The 19,944-nt window shown below is 41.3% G+C and overlaps 1 protein-coding gene across 1 annotated transcript in view; it reads right to left on the reverse strand.

The window, feature by feature from the left end:
- The window catches only part of si:dkey-237h12.3 (teneurin-3), a 174,646-nt gene that overhangs the window by 21,773 nt on the left and 132,929 nt on the right, over positions 1-19,944 (reverse strand). The window contains exons 18-22 of the mRNA XM_034690605.1: positions 18,693-18,812; positions 16,002-16,263; positions 13,405-13,672; positions 12,285-12,428; positions 1,594-1,843 (exon numbers count right to left, since the gene is read on the reverse strand). Coding sequence (XP_034546496.1) covers positions 1,594-1,843; positions 12,285-12,428; positions 13,405-13,672; positions 16,002-16,263; positions 18,693-18,812 — 1,044 coding nt within the window. The remainder of the gene's footprint in view (positions 1-1,593; positions 1,844-12,284; positions 12,429-13,404; positions 13,673-16,001; positions 16,264-18,692; positions 18,813-19,944) is intronic.

The raw sequence follows: 19,944 nt of genomic DNA on the forward strand, positions 1-19,944 counted from the left end.
TTATTTCTTAAAAGGTCAAAAAGATGTATAGAAATGGGTCATCATGATTTCCAGAAATGTATTCAAAAGGCCAACCAATGGTCCAAAACCAATCTACTCTTTGTTAACTCTCATTAATAAAACAGTACACAGCAAATCCTCCAGCTGAGGTTTGAACCAGCAACTCTTTGAATTTATGGCTTGAAAAATGACTGAAGCAAGTAACTTTAATAGTTGAAAATCAGATGCATTGACATAGGGCCTGTGTCCACTAATGGTGTCTTTGTGCTGACGGCACCTATTTTTTATAACATACTAGAGCAGTTCAGGATTGTATTTTGCATCCTGAGCACAAAAACACTCATCAACAGCTGATTTTTGTTGCTTTGCTCTCTGATGACAATAGTTCAATATTTGGAAAATCATCACACTCCTCAATGTCAAATTAAAATCAAGAGGGGGAGGGACTTATGGTGTCAACTTTGTCGATAACAATGGCGAAGGATAAACTTATCTGCCCTGTGTTTCTAAAGGTATAACTTTACCAGCCTAGAGCTGCTGCTAATGCCAAAACATGATATATTTTCTATGTGTTTATGTTTTCTTTGTAAAATTTGCCTGAATAAAAGTGGATATTTAGCATAAAGAACAATATGAAGTAGACTTAATGATCAGGGACTGCAGATGTAAACTAGCCTCAAGCTAACTCTGGTACAATGCATCAAATTATAACATTTTTATTCATATTGTACATGGTCCCTTCATGAATAAATCAAATGCATAATAAAATAAGTCAACTTTTGTAACCTTGCAACAATAAGCACCTGTGGAAAGCGTATTAAATTGGTGGTGGGCACTGCAAGCGAAAAAAGCACTGTTAGTGGACACAGACCATAACGGGTTGGTTTTCTCCACACTCTGCCAAACACGGCAATGTCAGTAACAAATCACTGCAAATCACATCCTGAGTTTATGAGGTCGAGAGTTTTTCCAAACATTGCTCTTCTCAGTTTTTGGTCAACATTCAAACTTCACACATACTTTCAAACCACTCAATGTTAACAGAGTGTTGACCTGCGTTCTTTCCAGGCATTTGTCATATGTTTGTCATCTACGTCTCTCCTGAAGGATGAACGCCAAATGTACATTTAATCAACATCTGCCACGTTGAAATAAGCCAACTGGCCGAATCAGAGTCCTTGCTGAGGGAAGCCAACTTGGCATGAGGGTGTAAATCATCCCAATTACACGCTGAAGACAGGAAGTCTTTCCTAATTATGGAGATGGATGGGGAAAAGATTTTCAAGTTTCAATGGGTAAAGGAAAGACGTGTGACTGAAGGTCTGTCCACCATGTGTTTCATTTGCCCTCCATGCTCAGGACAAAAAGTAATTTGCAGGATCTGAAATGTATAACAGTCAATCACAATGTAACATTATGAGGTATCATCTTTTGTCCTTTTCAACTGCTTCATACAAATTCAAAGATTAATACTTAAACCTTGAACTGCTTGACAGATAGAGCTTAACAATGCACAGATTTCTTGATACGAATCAGTTTCTAAACTACAAACTAAGTTAGACAAACAATCCTAACAATGAGCTGTGATCTTACCTGAGCTCCATGATACTTGTGACATTGCCAGATGGGTAAATTCTTCGGATGTAGTTGAAATCTCCAACATACAGACTTCCATCGATGCCCCATGCAAGAGCCACAGGTGCTAACAGCTTGTTTCCTTGGGCCTGTCCATTACAGCTGGGACACGAGATGCTTCTGCGCCGCCCATTCCCCATGACAGTGGAGATCACAGGGGGCTGGAGGGAGATGAACTGGTTCTCCCCGCTGCCTTTGTAGAGAATGCCTGGGAAAACAAACAGCAGTTATCCGCGGGTGTGAAAGCATAATTGGTGTTTGTCACTGTTAGCAGATTGTGGACTCATTATTTATCCTTTATTTAACAAGGAATTCTCCCAAGAGGAATATCTTTATGAGCCTGACCAGATCACAATTAAACTCAGAAAATGAAGAAACACACATTTTCTCAGCAATAACAATAATTAACATATTTAAGAAAGACTTTGACATTTGGGGAAATAGTCTTGCTTAATTTATTGCCCACAGTGGAATGAGTAAACACATGCATCTGTTTAAAATACAGAGCTGGAGTAGCTGAATAGCCTAGCAAACACAGACTGGATACAAAAGGACACATCTGGCCTGGCTGAAGTTCAAAACTTAGCCCACCTAATTAAAGTCGTGCCCCGCTCATTTATTCTGAACACATAAAACAAGTTGTGGTTTTAGACAAAGTTACAGTCATTATCCCAACCATGTCTTATTACTCCTCCCGTGAAAAGAGGAAAGACAAGCTTTGCCTGTTTCGAATTAATAACATTCAGATATTAATCCAAAAGTTTGACTAATTTAACTTGTGAATTCTCACAAGTACAGAGGAAGTAATTTCCAAGTGAACTAAATATGTCAGTATATGCAAGAATATATTAACACATCCATTTCACTGAAGTTCTCTTCCTCCGCTAAGTGTGCAAGAGCTGACTCAGGTTATTGCAGAGTAAATGTAATTTCACTAAATTGGAAACAAAGGTTAAATTAAGGCGTAAAAAAAGAACATTTCTTTGCGGCAACTCTATTATTTTCATCATTTCGAAGGTTAATGTGAGGTTTGTTTCATACCCGGTAAAGGTTCTTGAATTACCATAATCCAAATGAATGAATGTAAATGACACAATACGCCTACTTAGACTTGAGAGTATTGAAGATTCTCTGTGTACCAGCCTATTACTTACAGATGTGTGGATGGTTTCCTACAGTACAGTATTATTAGTCGTCATTAAAGCAATACATTATGGTTTTAAGTACCTTAGATTTAGGCGTATAAGATGCACTGTTAAAACCTTTCTGTCATCGAAAAGAGCTGCTGAGCTTCGTCTTTTACACCAGTATGAACAATACAACATCGTCTGCATAGAGAGGTATTTTAATGTTTTGCAGCATTTAACTAGAAGATGGCGCTTTAAGAAGCAAGCTATGTCTTCGCTTGGTGCGAGATGGAGGAACGATTGGGTTGAGGACTAGGCTGGTGGCGCCACCTTTTTTTGAGAGACTGAACTGGAAGCAGTGGGAAGGGGAAGACATGCAGCAAAGGGGCTGGCTGGGGGTCGAAACAGCGGCCGCCGCAACAAGGACTACAGCCTCTGTACATGGGGCCAGACTTACACCGCTAGGCCAACCGGCACCCAGCTTTTTCACAGCTTTTCTCCTTTATTAGGTTAGAATCATGCACTTACAGCAAATGTACTATACCATCAAGTAAATAAACCTTGTGACCAGTTGGTTTGGTTGAAAAGACTCCTCAACTTAAGACAACAAGCGACCAGCGGAGATGGGTGTCGTGATTCTTGGTGTGATAGTCAAAGACAGTGGGACCATACCTTGTAACTACCACACCGCGAGCTAGCATGACTGTAAATTCTACTTTCGAAAACAGATGGTACACCGGAGCTGCGAGTTATACAACTTTTATTCCAGATTTTACAGAAGTGTTGTTTGTGAGTAAAGATAAGACATTGATTCAGGTGGCTGAAAAACAAAATAGAGAAATCCAAGTTATATACTCTGATACAATTGTCTCTATTATTTATAGCTCTATTATCATATAGAGCCACTTCAGTGGATTCAATGTTCCACATAAAAGCAGTGGATTTTACATAGTGTGATAAATTATGGACTATCTTTTAACTTGAAAAGGAGCTGTTTTGCTCAAAGTCACAAAGAGACAGTTCACACTGATACAGTGTACCCCTTTTGTAACAGTGAATCCTTTTTCACAAAGGACTCGCCATATTTGGTGAGTCACTTCAGTTAATGTTAATTATTATTTTAGCAAGAAGCAGATATAGCTGACTTTTCAGGGGAGGGGGTTCTGATACAGTGGGACTCTCTTCAAAGGGGAAAAAGCAGATCAAAGGGAAGAAGTGCATGCTGGAAGTCCTTAATTATTCACATCCAACAACTTGTTTGAATTCGCACTGCCTCTGTCCTAATTAGTGAATCTATGGCACCACTGAATGGCCACATAATGTCGTTCTCCCTCAGCGTTATCCCGCAGGCCATCAGGAACCTCCATGTATGTGAAACCAAGCGTGCGGTCAGTGCTGCTCGTCCCTTCTCAGATTAGTTCCTTTCAGTGGTTTAATTGATTGAAGGGCAAATTCAAATGAAGGCACAGTGCAGCGAGGCTCCTGACAGTACGATCTGACCGATCTGTCTTTTGTATCCCACAGCACTATACACGAGCCTCTAACAAAGACAAATAGGTGCAGGGGACTGCTTCATGCGTGATGCCATCAAACACCTGACCTTGGGACTTTAATTGAACTGTGATCCATGTGTCTGCTCACTGAATGAAACACATGGTGAGATGAAGAAACACTTAAAGGTTGATGCTGCGTTCAGAGACAAAGCTACAAATAACAAATACGCTATGAAATCTGACTAGAATTTCAATGCCTGTTTGTGTAATAGCTTCTTAACATTCACAGGAAAGACAATTCTCATATCCAGCAGCCTAATGCAGTGTGTAGGACATGGATCACTAGCAGCAGTACAGCAGCCTCGCATTTTGGCTGACGTTCAGCTTTATAAAAAAGAAAAAAGAAACATTTAATGCCGAGGTCATTTTGGCACGCCGCCGCAGTCCTCTCTATTTACACTTCCATCATAGTTTACTGTACACACAAGTCTTACCATAGGCTATTAGACTGCGTAATGGAACGGATTAAATACAATAATCAATCATCAGCAACCCCCCACAATGCACGTCTTGCTCAGTGTGGACACTATATACTCTGTCACTTCACTTCCAACTTCTGCTGCTGTTGTGTGAGGCAGCTCAGTGTGAGGGAGCAGATTAGGGTTCAGTTTTCTTCCCTCAAGGACACTTGGTCATGACACATTACTGCTGATGACTGTTGCAAGGATCAAACTTGTGACGTCTCAGCTGGAGTGCAGCACTTATGGGAGTACGGTTTGTGACTGTCTGACACCCCAGGCTGAACAGGGGGGACTCCTACGGTGTCCGCACTGAAATGTCTTTGGAGTCATTTGATGTTTTTAGACTTTTATTCTGTACTTTCATGTCACTTTGTTCTGATTTTGAAGCAGAGTTTGGGAAACATCTATAAAACTGCAAACAAAAGTTTCTCAAAAATAAGATAAAGCTGCAGTGTTTTGAAAACAGCAGAAACACAATTTAAAGTTTGGTGGAGGTTTTATGTCTCACTTTACTAAAGCGGTTCTCCCTCGGTGGGTTTTCCAGAAGAGATTTCAAGTCAAAGCTGGAGTATGACAGCTGAAAGGATGAACCATTAGGGATGTGTCTGCTCATTGATTATTAAATGAATGTGTGGAGGCGTGTTTGAGTTTCAGGGTTGAAGTCAGTGTGAACTACTGAAGTCATCAGTGTTTTGCTTTACTATCAAAATCTGGCATTCAAGGTATCAAAAGTACAAGCACTCCTTACTCAAGCAGAGGAAAAAGACACGTGTGTAAAAATAGACTCACTAAATTAGAAATACGGATTCATCTTATCTGAACTGACATGACGATTGGCTGTGTGCAAAGACAAATGAATCACGGCAAATGTAGGGTTGACTATTAAACTAGAATGTTATAACTTCAAAAACAACATACTGAAATTAATGAACCTTAACTTTACTCCAGCTGAACGTGGAGTGCATCTGCAGCTCTGACTCAGCTTGGATGTCGTCTGCACTGTAAGCTGTTTTATCCACGCCACTATAAATCTCCTCGTACCCGTTGTCTCTGCTGCTCTGACATCACTCCATGGCTCTTCCATCCAGGGAGCACACAGCCCATAATGTCATGTAACTGCACATCACGCTGCTCTTGCTACATTATTTAACTCTCAGACACAGCTAGACTCTGACAGTGACATCGAATTCACCAAAAGGTACGTAGACATTGAAACAAAGACAGCAGATGCAAGCAGTGAGATGTGGATCGATTGAACGAGGAAGAGTGGGAACAGATAACGACAAGATGAAGTTGCTGCTTCTCTGCTTTATTCGGATCCTCTGCCTACCTCATAGAGCTGGTAACTCATCACTACACAGTCTAGAACTGCAAGGCAGCGCCCCCGAATGCACATTGTACTCATTAAAGAGCAGTTTTTAAATTGATTCCTGTCTTAGACTCATTAAAGACGGTAATTATATGTTTGATAAAAGGCTAATTTAAGTCATGTAGTCAGAAGGAAATGCTTTAATGCCAACATCACAGCTCCCAAGATGATTAATGGTACAAATGCGAGGCCGAGCCTCAATACCTGATAAAAAAAGTGGAACGCCCTGAGCAATGTCACCTTGGTGACACATAGAGAGTACAAAGATTGGTAGGGGAGGAGTGGGAGAGTGTCTTAATTGCACCCTGTCCTTCTTTGTTCTCCTCTGCACTGTGTCATTCTCTAAGATACCACCCCGGCTCCCTCTGATCCTCTATGATAGAGGCTAAATGTGGGCAGGAAAAAGCTCTCTGCAGCGAGTGCGTGAGATGTACAGTAAGTACACTCCAAGACTCTGAGTTTTCTGAACTCTGTGGCTGTGTCAAATAAGAATCAGCTATGTTACCCAAGATAGAAACAAGCTGCAGATTGAGAGGATGGCATATCCACTTGTAATGAAGAAAGGAGGGGCAGGAGGACAAGACTAAAGCACAGACACCAGCAATTTGCCTTATCTGGCTCGACAGGCTCTAGAGTGAAGGCAGAGAGTGAGAGATTTCTTTTTTATTCGGGTCTTTTGCAACAAATGAGGAGAGAAAAAGGTCTCAGATGTTCCAAGTGGTGCAAAATAAAGCAGTCCCACTACAAAGAGCGATAGAGAGTGTCTCGAGTAAAACTGCCGTGCATCTGTAGAGGACCAGCACTCGCTAACATGTTGGGGGAAGACATTAGTCAAGGTTAAAGCATTGAAGGATCAATACTGGGGCAGCAATGAAGGCAAATAGTGATATTTGGATTCATCTTCATGCAGACCGAAGGTATCGAACTGCATTCCTCAAGCAAAAAAAAAAGAACCCACGTGGGCCATAAATCTCAAATGTCAAAATGTGGCTGAATGCAGGACTGAATAATTCAGTTTGGATTGAAAAAAAAACTTGAGGGGATGAAACGAGGTGCCTTCAGAGAACCTCTGTGGTTAAAATGCATAACTGTGAGGGCAAAGACAGATGAGATTACAAATGGGGTTATGATACTTTGATGTGAACACAGCATAAACCAATATACCATGTTGCTAACAAAACATCTTGCAGTCTTAAGAAGCTCAGTGTGTTTGGGTTGAGCTAAAAGGATTGTAACATGAAACCCTTTTGGCAAATTGATTAAGCTCCTGTCAGACCGGGGCAGGAGAGACTGAACCGCACAAGTTTGCTGAACTATTTTTGAGTGTTTTAAATTTAGTCAGACTTTGTTATTTATTTCAGAGGCACTGCTGTAATAGGACAAGTGAGAAGTGTGGAAAAAGCCTGGGGGATGCTACAGCATTAACTGCATAAGAGAAACCCAACACCATCTGGTTGTTGTTTCATTTCTGTCATCAGTGTTGCCATGTAGAAGAACATCCCTGCACGTGATGGTTTTTCATGCTCAGTAACATCCAATTTTCTGATAAACCCAGACTTGAAGCACTGCTCAGTCTAATAAAGGCTGCAGCATACATTAGCACACGTCGTGCACCTATCTGTTGATCACAAACGCATCTCACAACAGCTACAACTCCAACTGTGATGCTGCCACAGTGAAGGCTTTGGAAATGGGGCTGCTATACTTTGAGACAGGTGGGATGAAACGCAACGCTCAGGCAGCAGTCAAGCTAGAGGCGTATTGCAGCGTTCTCATGCACACTTCACAAACTCTGCGTTCAGGATGGCTTGACAGATTGGGTTCGGCGATGGGCCCCTGTGTCTGTTCTTTTCATGTTCGACAAAAGAAGCAGGACAAAGTAGCATCAAGGTTTTGAACAAAGTAAAGGAAGACTCGTTTTCAGAAAGCGCGTCTGTGACATGTTTTTAACAACCATACTCGAGAAAAGACAGTTCGGGCAATCTGTAAGATGTGACGAGAGTGTTATACATGCAGAACACATGCATGATGTTACTATGCAAAACCAACTGAGCGCTGTAGGACGAATAGTGTTGCCCCAGCCAATTGTGGGTGCACATGCAGGATGCTAAAAAAGACTACACTCAAGAGGGAGGAAGCATTGAGCACTAGTTACACAAACATTCCTCCTTAAGGACAGACCTTCAGTTGTTGCCAAAACCTCCGGAAATAACCTCTGAGGTTTGCACACAGCTCGATGGACCTGGTCAAAGGGACAGTAGCTCGGTCCAGATTTATGCTTTTGTGCCAGCGGTTGCAAGGGGGAAGTAAAGATGCTCTGTAGCTCCACCAGAGCTCGTGAAAACCTCCTCATAAAAGTTACTACACATCCGGGCGGTGGAGATACCACACAGAAACCACAAGGGTTGTGAACGGTCAGCCAGGGTTTGCATTTCCTCCCCAGTTGTTTCCATTCCCAGTAGACATGAAAAGTATACATGCAGCGGTTCAAATTCAATATCAGCACCATGAATAAATAAAGCTGCAGTCTATTTTCATGCACAATTAGCGGCACATACACTTTAATGTTGTGCTGTTAAGCCATTGAGCCTCATTAACCTCTACAAGCTCACCAGACCTACTGCTGCAGCCTTATGAACTACAGCTACATTAATCACACCGAGAGGTTACTCAGTTAAGTTCTGCATTTGCTGGACTTTGAACATCAGACTTTACACTTGAAAGAAAATTACTGAAATATCACTTTACTCATCTTTTGCTCAGAATCCAAATGCATGAGCAGCACAGTCATTACCAGAAACTTCAAAGTGATGCAAGCTGAAATGATGCTAGCTGCTGATGGCCAACCTGTTACTGCATAAAGAAACTCACGTACAGCTACATTTGTACATTTTTGCTGCCTTTGGAGGAATTGACTTTATTTCTGCACACCAACAGAGAAGGAATCAGTGAAGAGTGATACACCTACCTGTAAGGTGAACGGTACGACCTCGTATTGAGTGAGTGTGGGTGTACAATACAACTCCAAAGAGAGAAAGAAGCGCAGAGGCATCCTAAGGCAGTGCTTGATGTTTTGCAGGGATGTTAATAAAGGAACAGTTCTTCTTAAAATTAGATTCTGCACCACAAGAGGAAGTGATGATAAATTTGCACTATGGCGCTCCATCTCCACATTAAAATGGAAGTTATCTCTCTCAGAGTGATGAAATTTGGTCTATCTTTTCTTCACACAATGACCTCTAAAAAAGCTCATTTTTGACAAATGATGGCATTAAAAAGGTAAGATATTAACACAACGCTATTTCAGGACAGCTCACTCTGCATGAAGTCTAACCACAATGCATTATAATCCCAAACTCATCAACATGCTGCAAACATACCTGCAGAAATCCGTCATATGATGAGACTCTACGGAGACGTGACACTGAGAAAGAATGCATTCACAAGCTTCACCTATAATATCAGCCGTAATTATTCCTCTGTTTTATGTCTTCTCTGTCTGGATAATGGGATCAACTTGACTCAGAAGGAACATCAATCATAACCATGCCAGACTGCTCTGCAGTGATGCTATCACTGAGAGGACATCAAAAAGAAATAAGTCTGCAGACCCTGTGGCTCCAAGACACAAGAATCATGATTGTTTAACTGGTAAATTCATCAGCTACAAGTATGATGAGACGCATTTATTGTTCGAACCAGCTGTTGCAAATCCTTTAAGTTGCCAGCTACACAAAAGAAAAATCTTTAGTTTATTTCTAATCAAACTTCTCCATATGTGACATTCATTCATCTTTAATTCTGTCCATATACAGAAGATCCATGACTTTGTACAGAGACAGAGCACAACACTTAATCTTCTATAAACTACGCCCCACAAAGAGAGAGAAATCAGTCATGATTTGCAGTTTGATGGTGGAATGCTAACAAAAAGCCAGAAGGAAGCCCAAAAATTAGAGATGTTATCACAGTGTTATTAATAAAGTTTATATCAAAGCTTTATTTTAGCGCCTGTGTCTACCAGAGAGGAAAAGTCAACCTATAAATCAATATGTATTAGTATAGAGACAATTTATGTCAACTTTAAATGGTACTCTTACAAAGATTATTTACAAGGACAAAGACTCTGCCTTATCTTAATCCACAAACACGTTGCAGCATTTAGCGAGTTTTTATATTTTTCATATTGTTGTTATTTTTTAAAACTCTGCCTTGTGGGGTGACCTTGAGTGCTTTAAAAGGCGCCTTTAAATAAAATGTACTATTATTACTATTAAGTTATAGTGGTCAGGAAAAACGTCCTTTCCTTCCGAACAGCATGATGGCTCTCCCAGTTGGGAAGGACCAGCTTGTTGTTTCCCTTTCTCCCTGCAGGTCGCTAGTGGGTGGAGTTTCGCCACACCTGGGAGTATCTGGCCAGTCTCCCAGGTGTGTTTCAGATCTGACAGTAAATCTGCCCTCTCTCTCTCATTCTCTCAAGGACTCTTCACATGGCACCACAGTTCCTGTCTTTTTAGTTTATTTTCACGCCATACAACACGCTCCACACATCCCACATGCTGGTCTACTGATGCACACACCTTATCGTCTTTGCACATTTATGCATCAATGACACATTCTTCTGGAGTGAACTTGTGCATCATTTAGTTGACCGTGTATTTCTCTGTCTTTTGTCATGTCTTGTGAGCCGGGTTATGACAACAGACCGACACCTCGAGCAGAACCAGACTCATGTTGAGCTGCCATCTGCTGGGACCATGTTGGGCTTGGAGTTAAAAAAGTAGTGACAAACTAAACTCTCTCAGTTTAAATCAGTGTTTCCTCTTCTACCCTTGTCTAATCTGATTAAATGGGTAAAGTGGAGTACAACTGTGTGAGATCATCAGTTAACCTTAAGGGCCCAGCCTAGTTTAGCTTCTTTCTCTACAGTTCGTCTGGACACTTTCTCAGGCCTCAGGATCCTCGTGATTCCTGCCACTGTCTAGCCTCTTGCGTTTGTATCCACTTTGTCCTCATTAGGCTCAGCCTTCTCTTCCCTGAGCCAACCAAAACTTAGCTCTGGGTTCCTTATCCTGTTGGAAAGTGCTTCCCAAGACACAACAGCTTTTGGGCATTTTTCTGTGAATATTAAGGAGACAAAAGTGACAGGGAAGCACCTCGGTGTAATTAGAAGTCAATGGCATGGCATGAATTGTTCTCCCTCCTGGTTTGGGCAGGATTTAGCAAGTTGGGTGAGTAACTTTAAATCTAAAATAGGTCCATTAAAAATGAGAGAAGGGACTCATTAAATACCCACAAGAACAAAATCAACATGAAAAAAACCTCCCTGCAAAACAGTGCAAACCCAACTCCCCAGTCACAAACCTCGATCTGACAGTGTGAGACTAAGGACTCAGCTGAAGGCCACGAGCGTAACCTCGACTATATTAAAGATGAAAGGGCCACAAATTGTTTTGGACAACTGGAACAACGAAGTGGATTTAATGTCAAAACAGCAGCCTGGCAAACTGACAATGCACTCTACCCTGAGGCCTACTTCTGATGATTGCAGTCACATTACTGCCTGCACTGTTCTAACAAAGTACTGAATTCTCCAGATAACAAAGCCAGATCTCCTGGAACTGCAACCCAGCAAAGACCCAGGCCTGTATGTATATTTGATAGTTTCATGATTCACTCTCTCATGTCTCTGTGCCAGCGCGACAAAGACAAACTCATGTCCATTTATTGTACTTGGCGATTAAAGCTTTTCTGATTGATGACAGAGCGAGAAATTAATTTAGTTTGTTGAATTAATGCGAGAATTAAACATGACGCCTGTTCATCAAAAGGCTGAGCCTTCATGTGCAGCAAAAGGCGGCCTTCTTCCTAAAATAGCTGAGCAGTGTGGAATCACAGCGCGCCCTGCACCCTGGTGACACAGTCGCTGATTTATTCTGTCATTACTGTGAATAATCGGCCCTTCAAAACGCTCCTCTATTATCTTCAGACGGGATGACGAACCATATTTCATTTTGATTCAAGTATTTATTGCAGAGATTCAGTGTGAAGACCACCTGCCTGTAACCCTAAGAGGCCACCTATCTCTGCCCTGCATGCACTCACAAACACTGTTTAGACATAAATGAGCATTCCTTACCGTTCTGAATGTCCAATATGTGGTGTTTGTCTAACATCCATCCTCCCATGGTGGAAGCATCCAGCTCGTAGCCCTGCAACACGGCTGTCCTCTTCTCCCAGAGCACCACATCAAGGCAGGACTCGTATTCATATCCCACAGACACTGAAAGCAATGATGGCAGATGCCCATGGTGAGCAAGGTTGCAGCCTCCCTACCTGACACTTAAGGCAGCAATGAGGCTTGTAGCCAATAAGACATTCAGCACACGTTGTGTCTGTTTCTCTGTATTCCCGGGCTCTGCTCCTCTCGATGACTGTGTCGTTTTCTCCAGCTGGGATGATTTTAGCAGACCTGTGGGGGTTGCTGTGTCTCACCTGTGCGGTTTATATTTCATGCACTCTCTCCTCATTTCTCTGTTTTATCTTGTGTAAATGCAAATAAACCTGGAATAGAGTGTAAAGTGGCTTGAATTAGCAATAAACAATAAAGGCTCAGATGGTGCACATTATGGTAAATATCATAAACTCTGAGCCATGACTGCATCCTGTTAATGTTCAGGCCACAAGCTTTTTTATCTCTCTACTCCATACACTGGACTGCTTTAATGCTTTATCATTCACTCTTCGTCTTCTTGTCTGACACTGAGAGTTGTCCACTCTCATCAAGATGCAAGACTAACTGCATGTGATAAGTGCAAGCTAGTGCACATTACTTAATTTCACTCTAATTATAATAATAATCAAGATATTCTGCAATTTACGATGCAGTAAAATGATTCTGTTATTGTTTGTCATTAGTTTTTATTGCCCCTATTGACTTTTATCTTCATGCCACTGCCTCATAGGCAATATTTCAGTCTCTGCACTCACTGCAGCTGTAATTTCATACATGCAAAACAAAGAAGTCAGCAAAAGAGCAGTGGCCTTCAAAAAATGCAGCACCGGGGGAATTTCAGAATTTCACACCAACCTGCTAAATCTTTATCTCACACAGAATCAAATGAAGGGAAATAAAAAATAAAATAAAATCAATCTTCAAAAGTTCGTCCAAGGTTCATCGCCTGGAGGTAGCTCGAGTATCTGAGTGTGAACCTACGCTCACAGAGCATCCAGTCAGCAGCTTCACAGCAGGCACTCACCCACAGCCTCCGCCAGGCCAAAGACCTTCTGATTGTAGGCGTCTGTTTTATCCCAGATGAAGGTGTACGAGAGGTCGGGGAAGGCAGGGAAAGACTTCTGGAACTGACGGCCCATGACGGCCACCATCAGGTGCACCTTCATCAGGCCGAAGGGGAGACGGTCTTGGGTCAGGAGCACCTTGAGGATGGGCTTGTAGCCAGCTGCCCTGGAGCTCAGGTAGACCAGGTTCAGGTCGCTGCCTGGTATGGCAACTTGCTCATGAAGGACCTAAGATTTTAATTAGTAGTCAGACAGATGCCAAATGCACAGCGTGAGGTGTGTAGGCTTAAATAACAGGAGCATAAGGAGTTTGATGGGATTCAGCTTAGTGGAATGGCTCAAATTACAGGATATACTACCTCAGGGTAATGTTACACATTAAATTAAATGGTAACATATTGAACTTTCTTCACTGGGGTCCACTATTATCATTAAATGTAAAGCAATTCAAGCAAAAAACAGAGTTTGTGTTGGTTCCCAGAGTCACACGGGGGCAAATCCTCAAATTAGGTTTTAACTTTAATACACCGAGAGTAAATCTGTTAGTGTGCAGACTGAGCTAACTATAGAGGCAACATATTCACTCCCCATCATTTCACCCTGCGAGGAAAAGATACTTTTACCACTCTCCACATGGATTCAGGTAGATATAAGAAGTTAAACTGGAAATTACTTTTATTTGATAGAATGAATAAGAGGGTCAAATCAGATGAGACGGGCAGAGCGGTCCAAGGGAATGATATTTTTACATATTTGCCCTCCTCCACAACAGAAAGATTTATGTAACATCCTCATAAGATAAAAACACATTGATCTAAAAGAAAAGCTAATAACTTCTGTGCAACAGTCCCTCCATTTTTCAGACCAGCTCCTTTCACTCTTGACACTGAAAGTGCAATAAGTCCTATATCCACTATTTTTTGGTTGGCAGACCCTGTTTTTCATACAAAAACAATGCACTACAGCATCTTAAGACCGCAGGGCCTGATTAACAAAAAGATTGAGCAGCTTTTGAGCCAGCTAAACTTGTGCGACTGAGCCAAAAGGACATCGCCTCATATACAAAGAACGCGCCAAGGGTTAAACACTCCACAAACTGCTACTGAGCAAATAGCGTCTCTGTGCATCAGTGTCATTTGCATAGATTTAAATGAACCATTATGCATTCATTTGGAGCAAAATATGCCTCTTTCTATGTAAACAAGCCTCACTGCTAATACTGGTGCTAACAGCCCGGCACAGTTAGTAATATTTACACTGTCTGCTGGAAGTTAGTGGTAATTGGTAAAGTGTTGTCACACTCAAACTCTTCAGGAGCCAGACAACAATTCCACCTCTGATCTAAAAATGGCCCATACATACAGTCTGTTAATACTACCCTAACATTACTATTTTTTATATATTATATACATTCCACAGTGTTTTTTTCTGTTACTGAATGAGCTAGATCACTCCAGGAAATGAGCTGGATATAAATGGTGAAATTTGTATCACATCTTAATGAATCAACCTTAAATTAAAGTGTCTGTCAGGACTTTTCCCCTCCATCCAGCTCATCTTAAATGTGGATATAATTCAGTGCCAAAACACAGTGAGGCCTTGTAGAATGTAATTGAACAAAAGCAAATATAAAGCTTACAGAACATTTAAAAACAGACTGAATGGTCGCTGCTAAGGGAAGTAGAAGCGCCTTGGAACAGCTTTTGTAACGTAGCCACAGTAACAGTGAATAGCTCTTGAAATCAAGGAGGTGAGCTCTGCCGGCACAATAAAGTCAGTGGACACAGGCCCTTAATGGCCTTGTAGGTTTGAGGGGATGTAACAACAGAAGTATGGTCTAAGCCAGATTTTACAGCAACAGTCATTCTTTTTAAAATAATACAAACAAAATGATTTATTTGTATTCAATATACAGTAAATCAAATTCAGCTTCTGTTCTTTCACACAGTAAGTGAGCAGTGCCATGTTGTGTTATCGCCATTTCTACCTGAACCCATGTGAAAGCAGCAGTAGTACCTCTGAAGCATCAGTTCTACCTCAGACTGGCACAGTGTTTATGCAACATGTCATAGTCATATGTTTTCCCTTACAAGTAACACTGATTCATATTTTTACCCATTCATTTAAACTGCAAAAGCTGCAAAGTCACATTTGGCATTCAGGGACTTTCAACTCAGATTTGAGCCAAAATGGACAAAATACAAACCCAGGAGAGCATGAAACCTCCGTGTGATGTGTCCTCAGAATTTATCAGTATGACTGGGAGGAAATTTATGGCTTAGTATTTGGGGAGACGCCTCAATTCAATCAAAGCTCAAAGGCAAACTGAAAGGCAAATCTGGCTGTGTTTAAAAAGAGAGCGGGGCCGTGGTATAAGGGAGATAACCGTATTATCGTTAGTGCATTTTCAACACTGTGGCTTGTAATTTTGGGATCAAACATGGGGTGAATTATGAAATGTCATTCTAAACTATCAGATATGATGCACAGATTAGGAATTGGCCATAAAAGGGTTTGTAATGTGATCCAAGAGGACACTCTGCAGTAGTTGTCTCACCTGGGTCTCAGGGATGATGGGACTGTCCTCAGGGGATGTCTTGTACAGAGTGGAGAGGGGCGTGGCCAGGATTAGGGGGTTGGGTCTGATCAGGCCGGTGAGGTAGCAGCTGGGGATGTCGTTCTCTTCCCGCTTCATGACCACAGTGTCCATCACATGAAACACGTTCCAGGGCAGCCAGACTGTGCGGTGCAGTGTGGGGAAAGGGGCGCGCTCATAACTCAGCGTTATGGAAGCTCCGCCATTGGCCAAGAGGTCAAACCTGGACACAGAAGCATGAAACCAAAAACATTGATAAACATGAATAAACTGTATTAAAGCAAAAATGAAACAAACTTCAGCACTCACAAATATTTAATGAGACCAAGATTGATTTTGCCGGCAGTATTGCCGACAATAAATAAAAGGGATTATGTAATTTTCAGAGTGCCATAGTTTTGTTTTGTATTCTCCTGTATTCATATCTTCCTTGCACCCAGCTCACCTTTCAAATTTAAGAGCCGTGCAAGCTACTATTTGATCATAAACTGTAATATTAGCAACAAATAGATTTCATTTAGTGTTATTTGCAGAAACCTCCAGTTTATTACAGCTTGGGTTTTTATTATTCATAGTTTTGGCCTTCTTTTCTATTGATAGCTGAAATCTAAATGCAAATCTCTACTCATTTATTCATCAGAAATGAACCACTTAACAACGTCTTTCCTCTTCAGACAGACCAATAAAACCGTCTTCTACTGTAGTCACCGTAATGTGGACCAGAACTGAAGTGTGCACACAGAGATCTGTGACTTTTTCTTCAATTATGCATCGAATTAGGCTTTGGACTAAAGTTAAACAAGTATGAGAGAAGGAACTTGTAACTCTTTTAACACACTAAAAGAGAATATTTTTCTTTAGTAAGACAAAGTTAATTTTTTTCTTCTTGCACCAACTGACTTTTTGGAAGCAACTCTGCTGGTTGTAAAAAGAAAACTGAAACTTTCAAAATGCTGCTGCCAGAGTTTTCACCAATTCTGAAAAACAAGATTGTATTATTCTGATAAACGTTTGTTTTTGAGTTGGTTTTAACATCACATAGCTGACCTTTAAGGCTTTAACTGACCAGATCTCAAGATCTACTTCATCCTCTGAGCCTGGGCACCTTCTTAGATCAGCTGATGGTGGTTTACTGGAGTCTTTAGCTAGCAGGTTTTTGTAGTCTGGGCAAAAAGCTCTCACAGCGACAACCTACCTCCTTCAATTCAATGTATTTTCAAGCTCTCTGTAACTTTGATGCAAAAAAATACTTAAGAACAAAGTTTTTAGTCGATTATAATATTTCCTTTTAAGTGCAAAGTATCAAAGTAGAAATGTATTTCAGGACTTAGCCTCATGATGCTCTTTCAATGGAAGAAAGAACTTTCTCTCTTCAAGTGTATTCCCTCAGTACAGCCTCCATAAATTATTATCACTCACTGAATCTGATTTATGACTTTTGTTAAATCAGGCCTTGTGGAAAAAAAAAAAACACTTCATGGTTGAATTTGGTTTTCAGTCTTGGGAGTTCTCTTTTTGGTAAACTGGTTTTAATTAGTAGGACGTTACTCAGGGAAAAGTTACTGATTTGGAAATGAAGGGCAAGCCTTTGATGTGCTGCTCCATATATTCGGCGAGCTCCACTACCCAGGGGGTAAAGCATCTGGTTGGTGACATTGCATGCATTCACACACACACACATGCACTCTTGCAGATTTGGATGCTTATGCACGTCTCTCATGCACATACACTCACATGAACACACCCGCCAGAAGCCAAGCTGTGCAGCTGACCTAAAACAGCTTCCTTCTCAAGCTCTCTCCACTCTGGGCAGTGGGGAGCTCACAGCTGCAAGAGGCCAGGCTTTGATGCTGCCCCCATCCCATCTACCCCCAACCATCCCCCCTTCTTAACACACTGAGCGGATCTGTTGGCTAACCAAGTGTGATTATCCCTGACCATTTATCACGCTCCTTGTCAGAAGAGTTACAGGGCGGAATATCTGAAGAAATCAGCTAATCCTCAGCTATCTGGGGACCCGAGGATTGTGCTTCATAACAACAGCTGTATGATTCTGTGCCACTCATAAGCCTTTTATTCCACACTGGCAACGCATAAACACACAGTCACTGCTGTCTGCTGAATTTGAATGAAGGGCTGGTCCGGCATGTCTGACAGCCGAAATGAAGATCCTACCTGAGGTGAACCCTTCCTGTAAGAATGAGCGACATAGGTCTATCTTGTATGTGTTTGCATCATTAAGAACCCGTCTGCGATAACAGCAGGAGAAGGTCAGACAGTAATCCCATGTTTTACTACACTGCAGGCAGATTGATTCTACCCTCGCTGATTCAATGCATTTTAAACAGCCTGGTTCAAAATGGCCTCCACTCCTGTGACATTTGCATGAGGAATTGTTCTAGGGCACAATGTGCTGCTGTTTCAATTTGTTTTGACCACTTTTTGGATGACTGCCAGGACAACTCTGCCACCACCGCTGCTGTAGGACAGCTTTTTTCTCTGTTGCATTTTTTCATCCTGGTTCGGGCGTCAGCCGGGGTCCCTGCCACAAATAAATCTCTGCGAAGGTTGAAACTGAGGGCTGAGCTCATGTTTATTTGGGCATGTAAATCTGTGTCGATTGATGCAGATGGACCGGTGTGTCTCACTTACATGCCGTCTTGCCGTGTGATGGTGTAGCCGTACTCCGGGTAATGCAGAAAAGACACATTGACTCCAATCAGCGGCGTCCCGTCTCCTGTGAGGACTTGACCCCGGATGACTGATGCCAGGCTGTGTGGGAAAACAAACACAGAAAGGGCTGAGTAAACAAACAATGCCAGCCGCGGTCAACACTGCTAACAACTGTCATCCCTCAGCTAACGGCACACGCACGGAGGTATGATTTACTGTCTGCTATAGGATCACACAAACGTCATTGGTTGTTATTCATTGAAATGCCACCGTATAGAGCACCTCTTTGTCTCTACGTAATGCTTTTAAAAGCCCATAATTCAGTGGGAAGAACTTTCCAGACATAGAGGAGTGTTTTGCTGCATCTTGCACATGTATTGCAGCATTTATATTCCACAAGGACACATAAATGGATGCCGTTTTCTAACACGCTTAAGCCCAAGTTTCATCAAAAGCATTATTAGTGAAAGACAAGCTGCAACATATGAAGCCGCATTAAGCTTTTAGGGCGATTACATTTGTGTGGCCAGTGCAGAAAGCAGCGAGTATCAAAGCTAAAGGGGGGAATACACAGCACATCATCCAGCCAACACGATTCACGGCCTGCTTATTTTGTAAGGGTCTTATGTACAGAACAGTGAGCAAGTATTAGAAATCATTTTCAATCCAAATTAAATCACTTATATCGGGTTTGAATGGGGTCATGTTTTTATATTTATTCATAAAGAAGTATGCAGCCCAGTCAAAATGGTCACATGTTGCTTTTTGGCTAACATTGATTAATTATCATCACTTGCAAGATTATTGTATACCATGCTAACAATGATGATATAATTCCCACAGGTCTTCAGCATTGACTGCTGTCCTCTATGTTGAGTGTTTAGAATCAGGCAAGGTTAGCTCTGTTATAAGATAGCATTAGCAACCATTACAGAACCATTTTTGAGCATTAAGGAACAAATGAAGAGTTCATTTCCTAAAACAGATATCTCCCTTTCTATACATTTTCAAAAAACAAATTTCTTTTTAATAAAGATTTTTAATAAAGTTACATTTTTAAGATACCTCTAATTAGTAATGTCATTTTGACTTAGTCAAAGCCACCAAACTTCAATTGATTGATAATACCTAAAGCTAGTAACAGGAAAAAATATGTTTTTTGAAACATTTTTTCATTTTTTAAAAAGTGAGTTATCTGTTTTTTTCAAATGAACTCTTCAAATAATTGCAC

This window comes from Notolabrus celidotus, chromosome 8 (assembly GCF_009762535.1).
Source record: "Notolabrus celidotus isolate fNotCel1 chromosome 8, fNotCel1.pri, whole genome shotgun sequence".
Classification (NCBI taxonomy): Eukaryota; Metazoa; Chordata; class Actinopteri; order Labriformes; family Labridae; genus Notolabrus; species Notolabrus celidotus.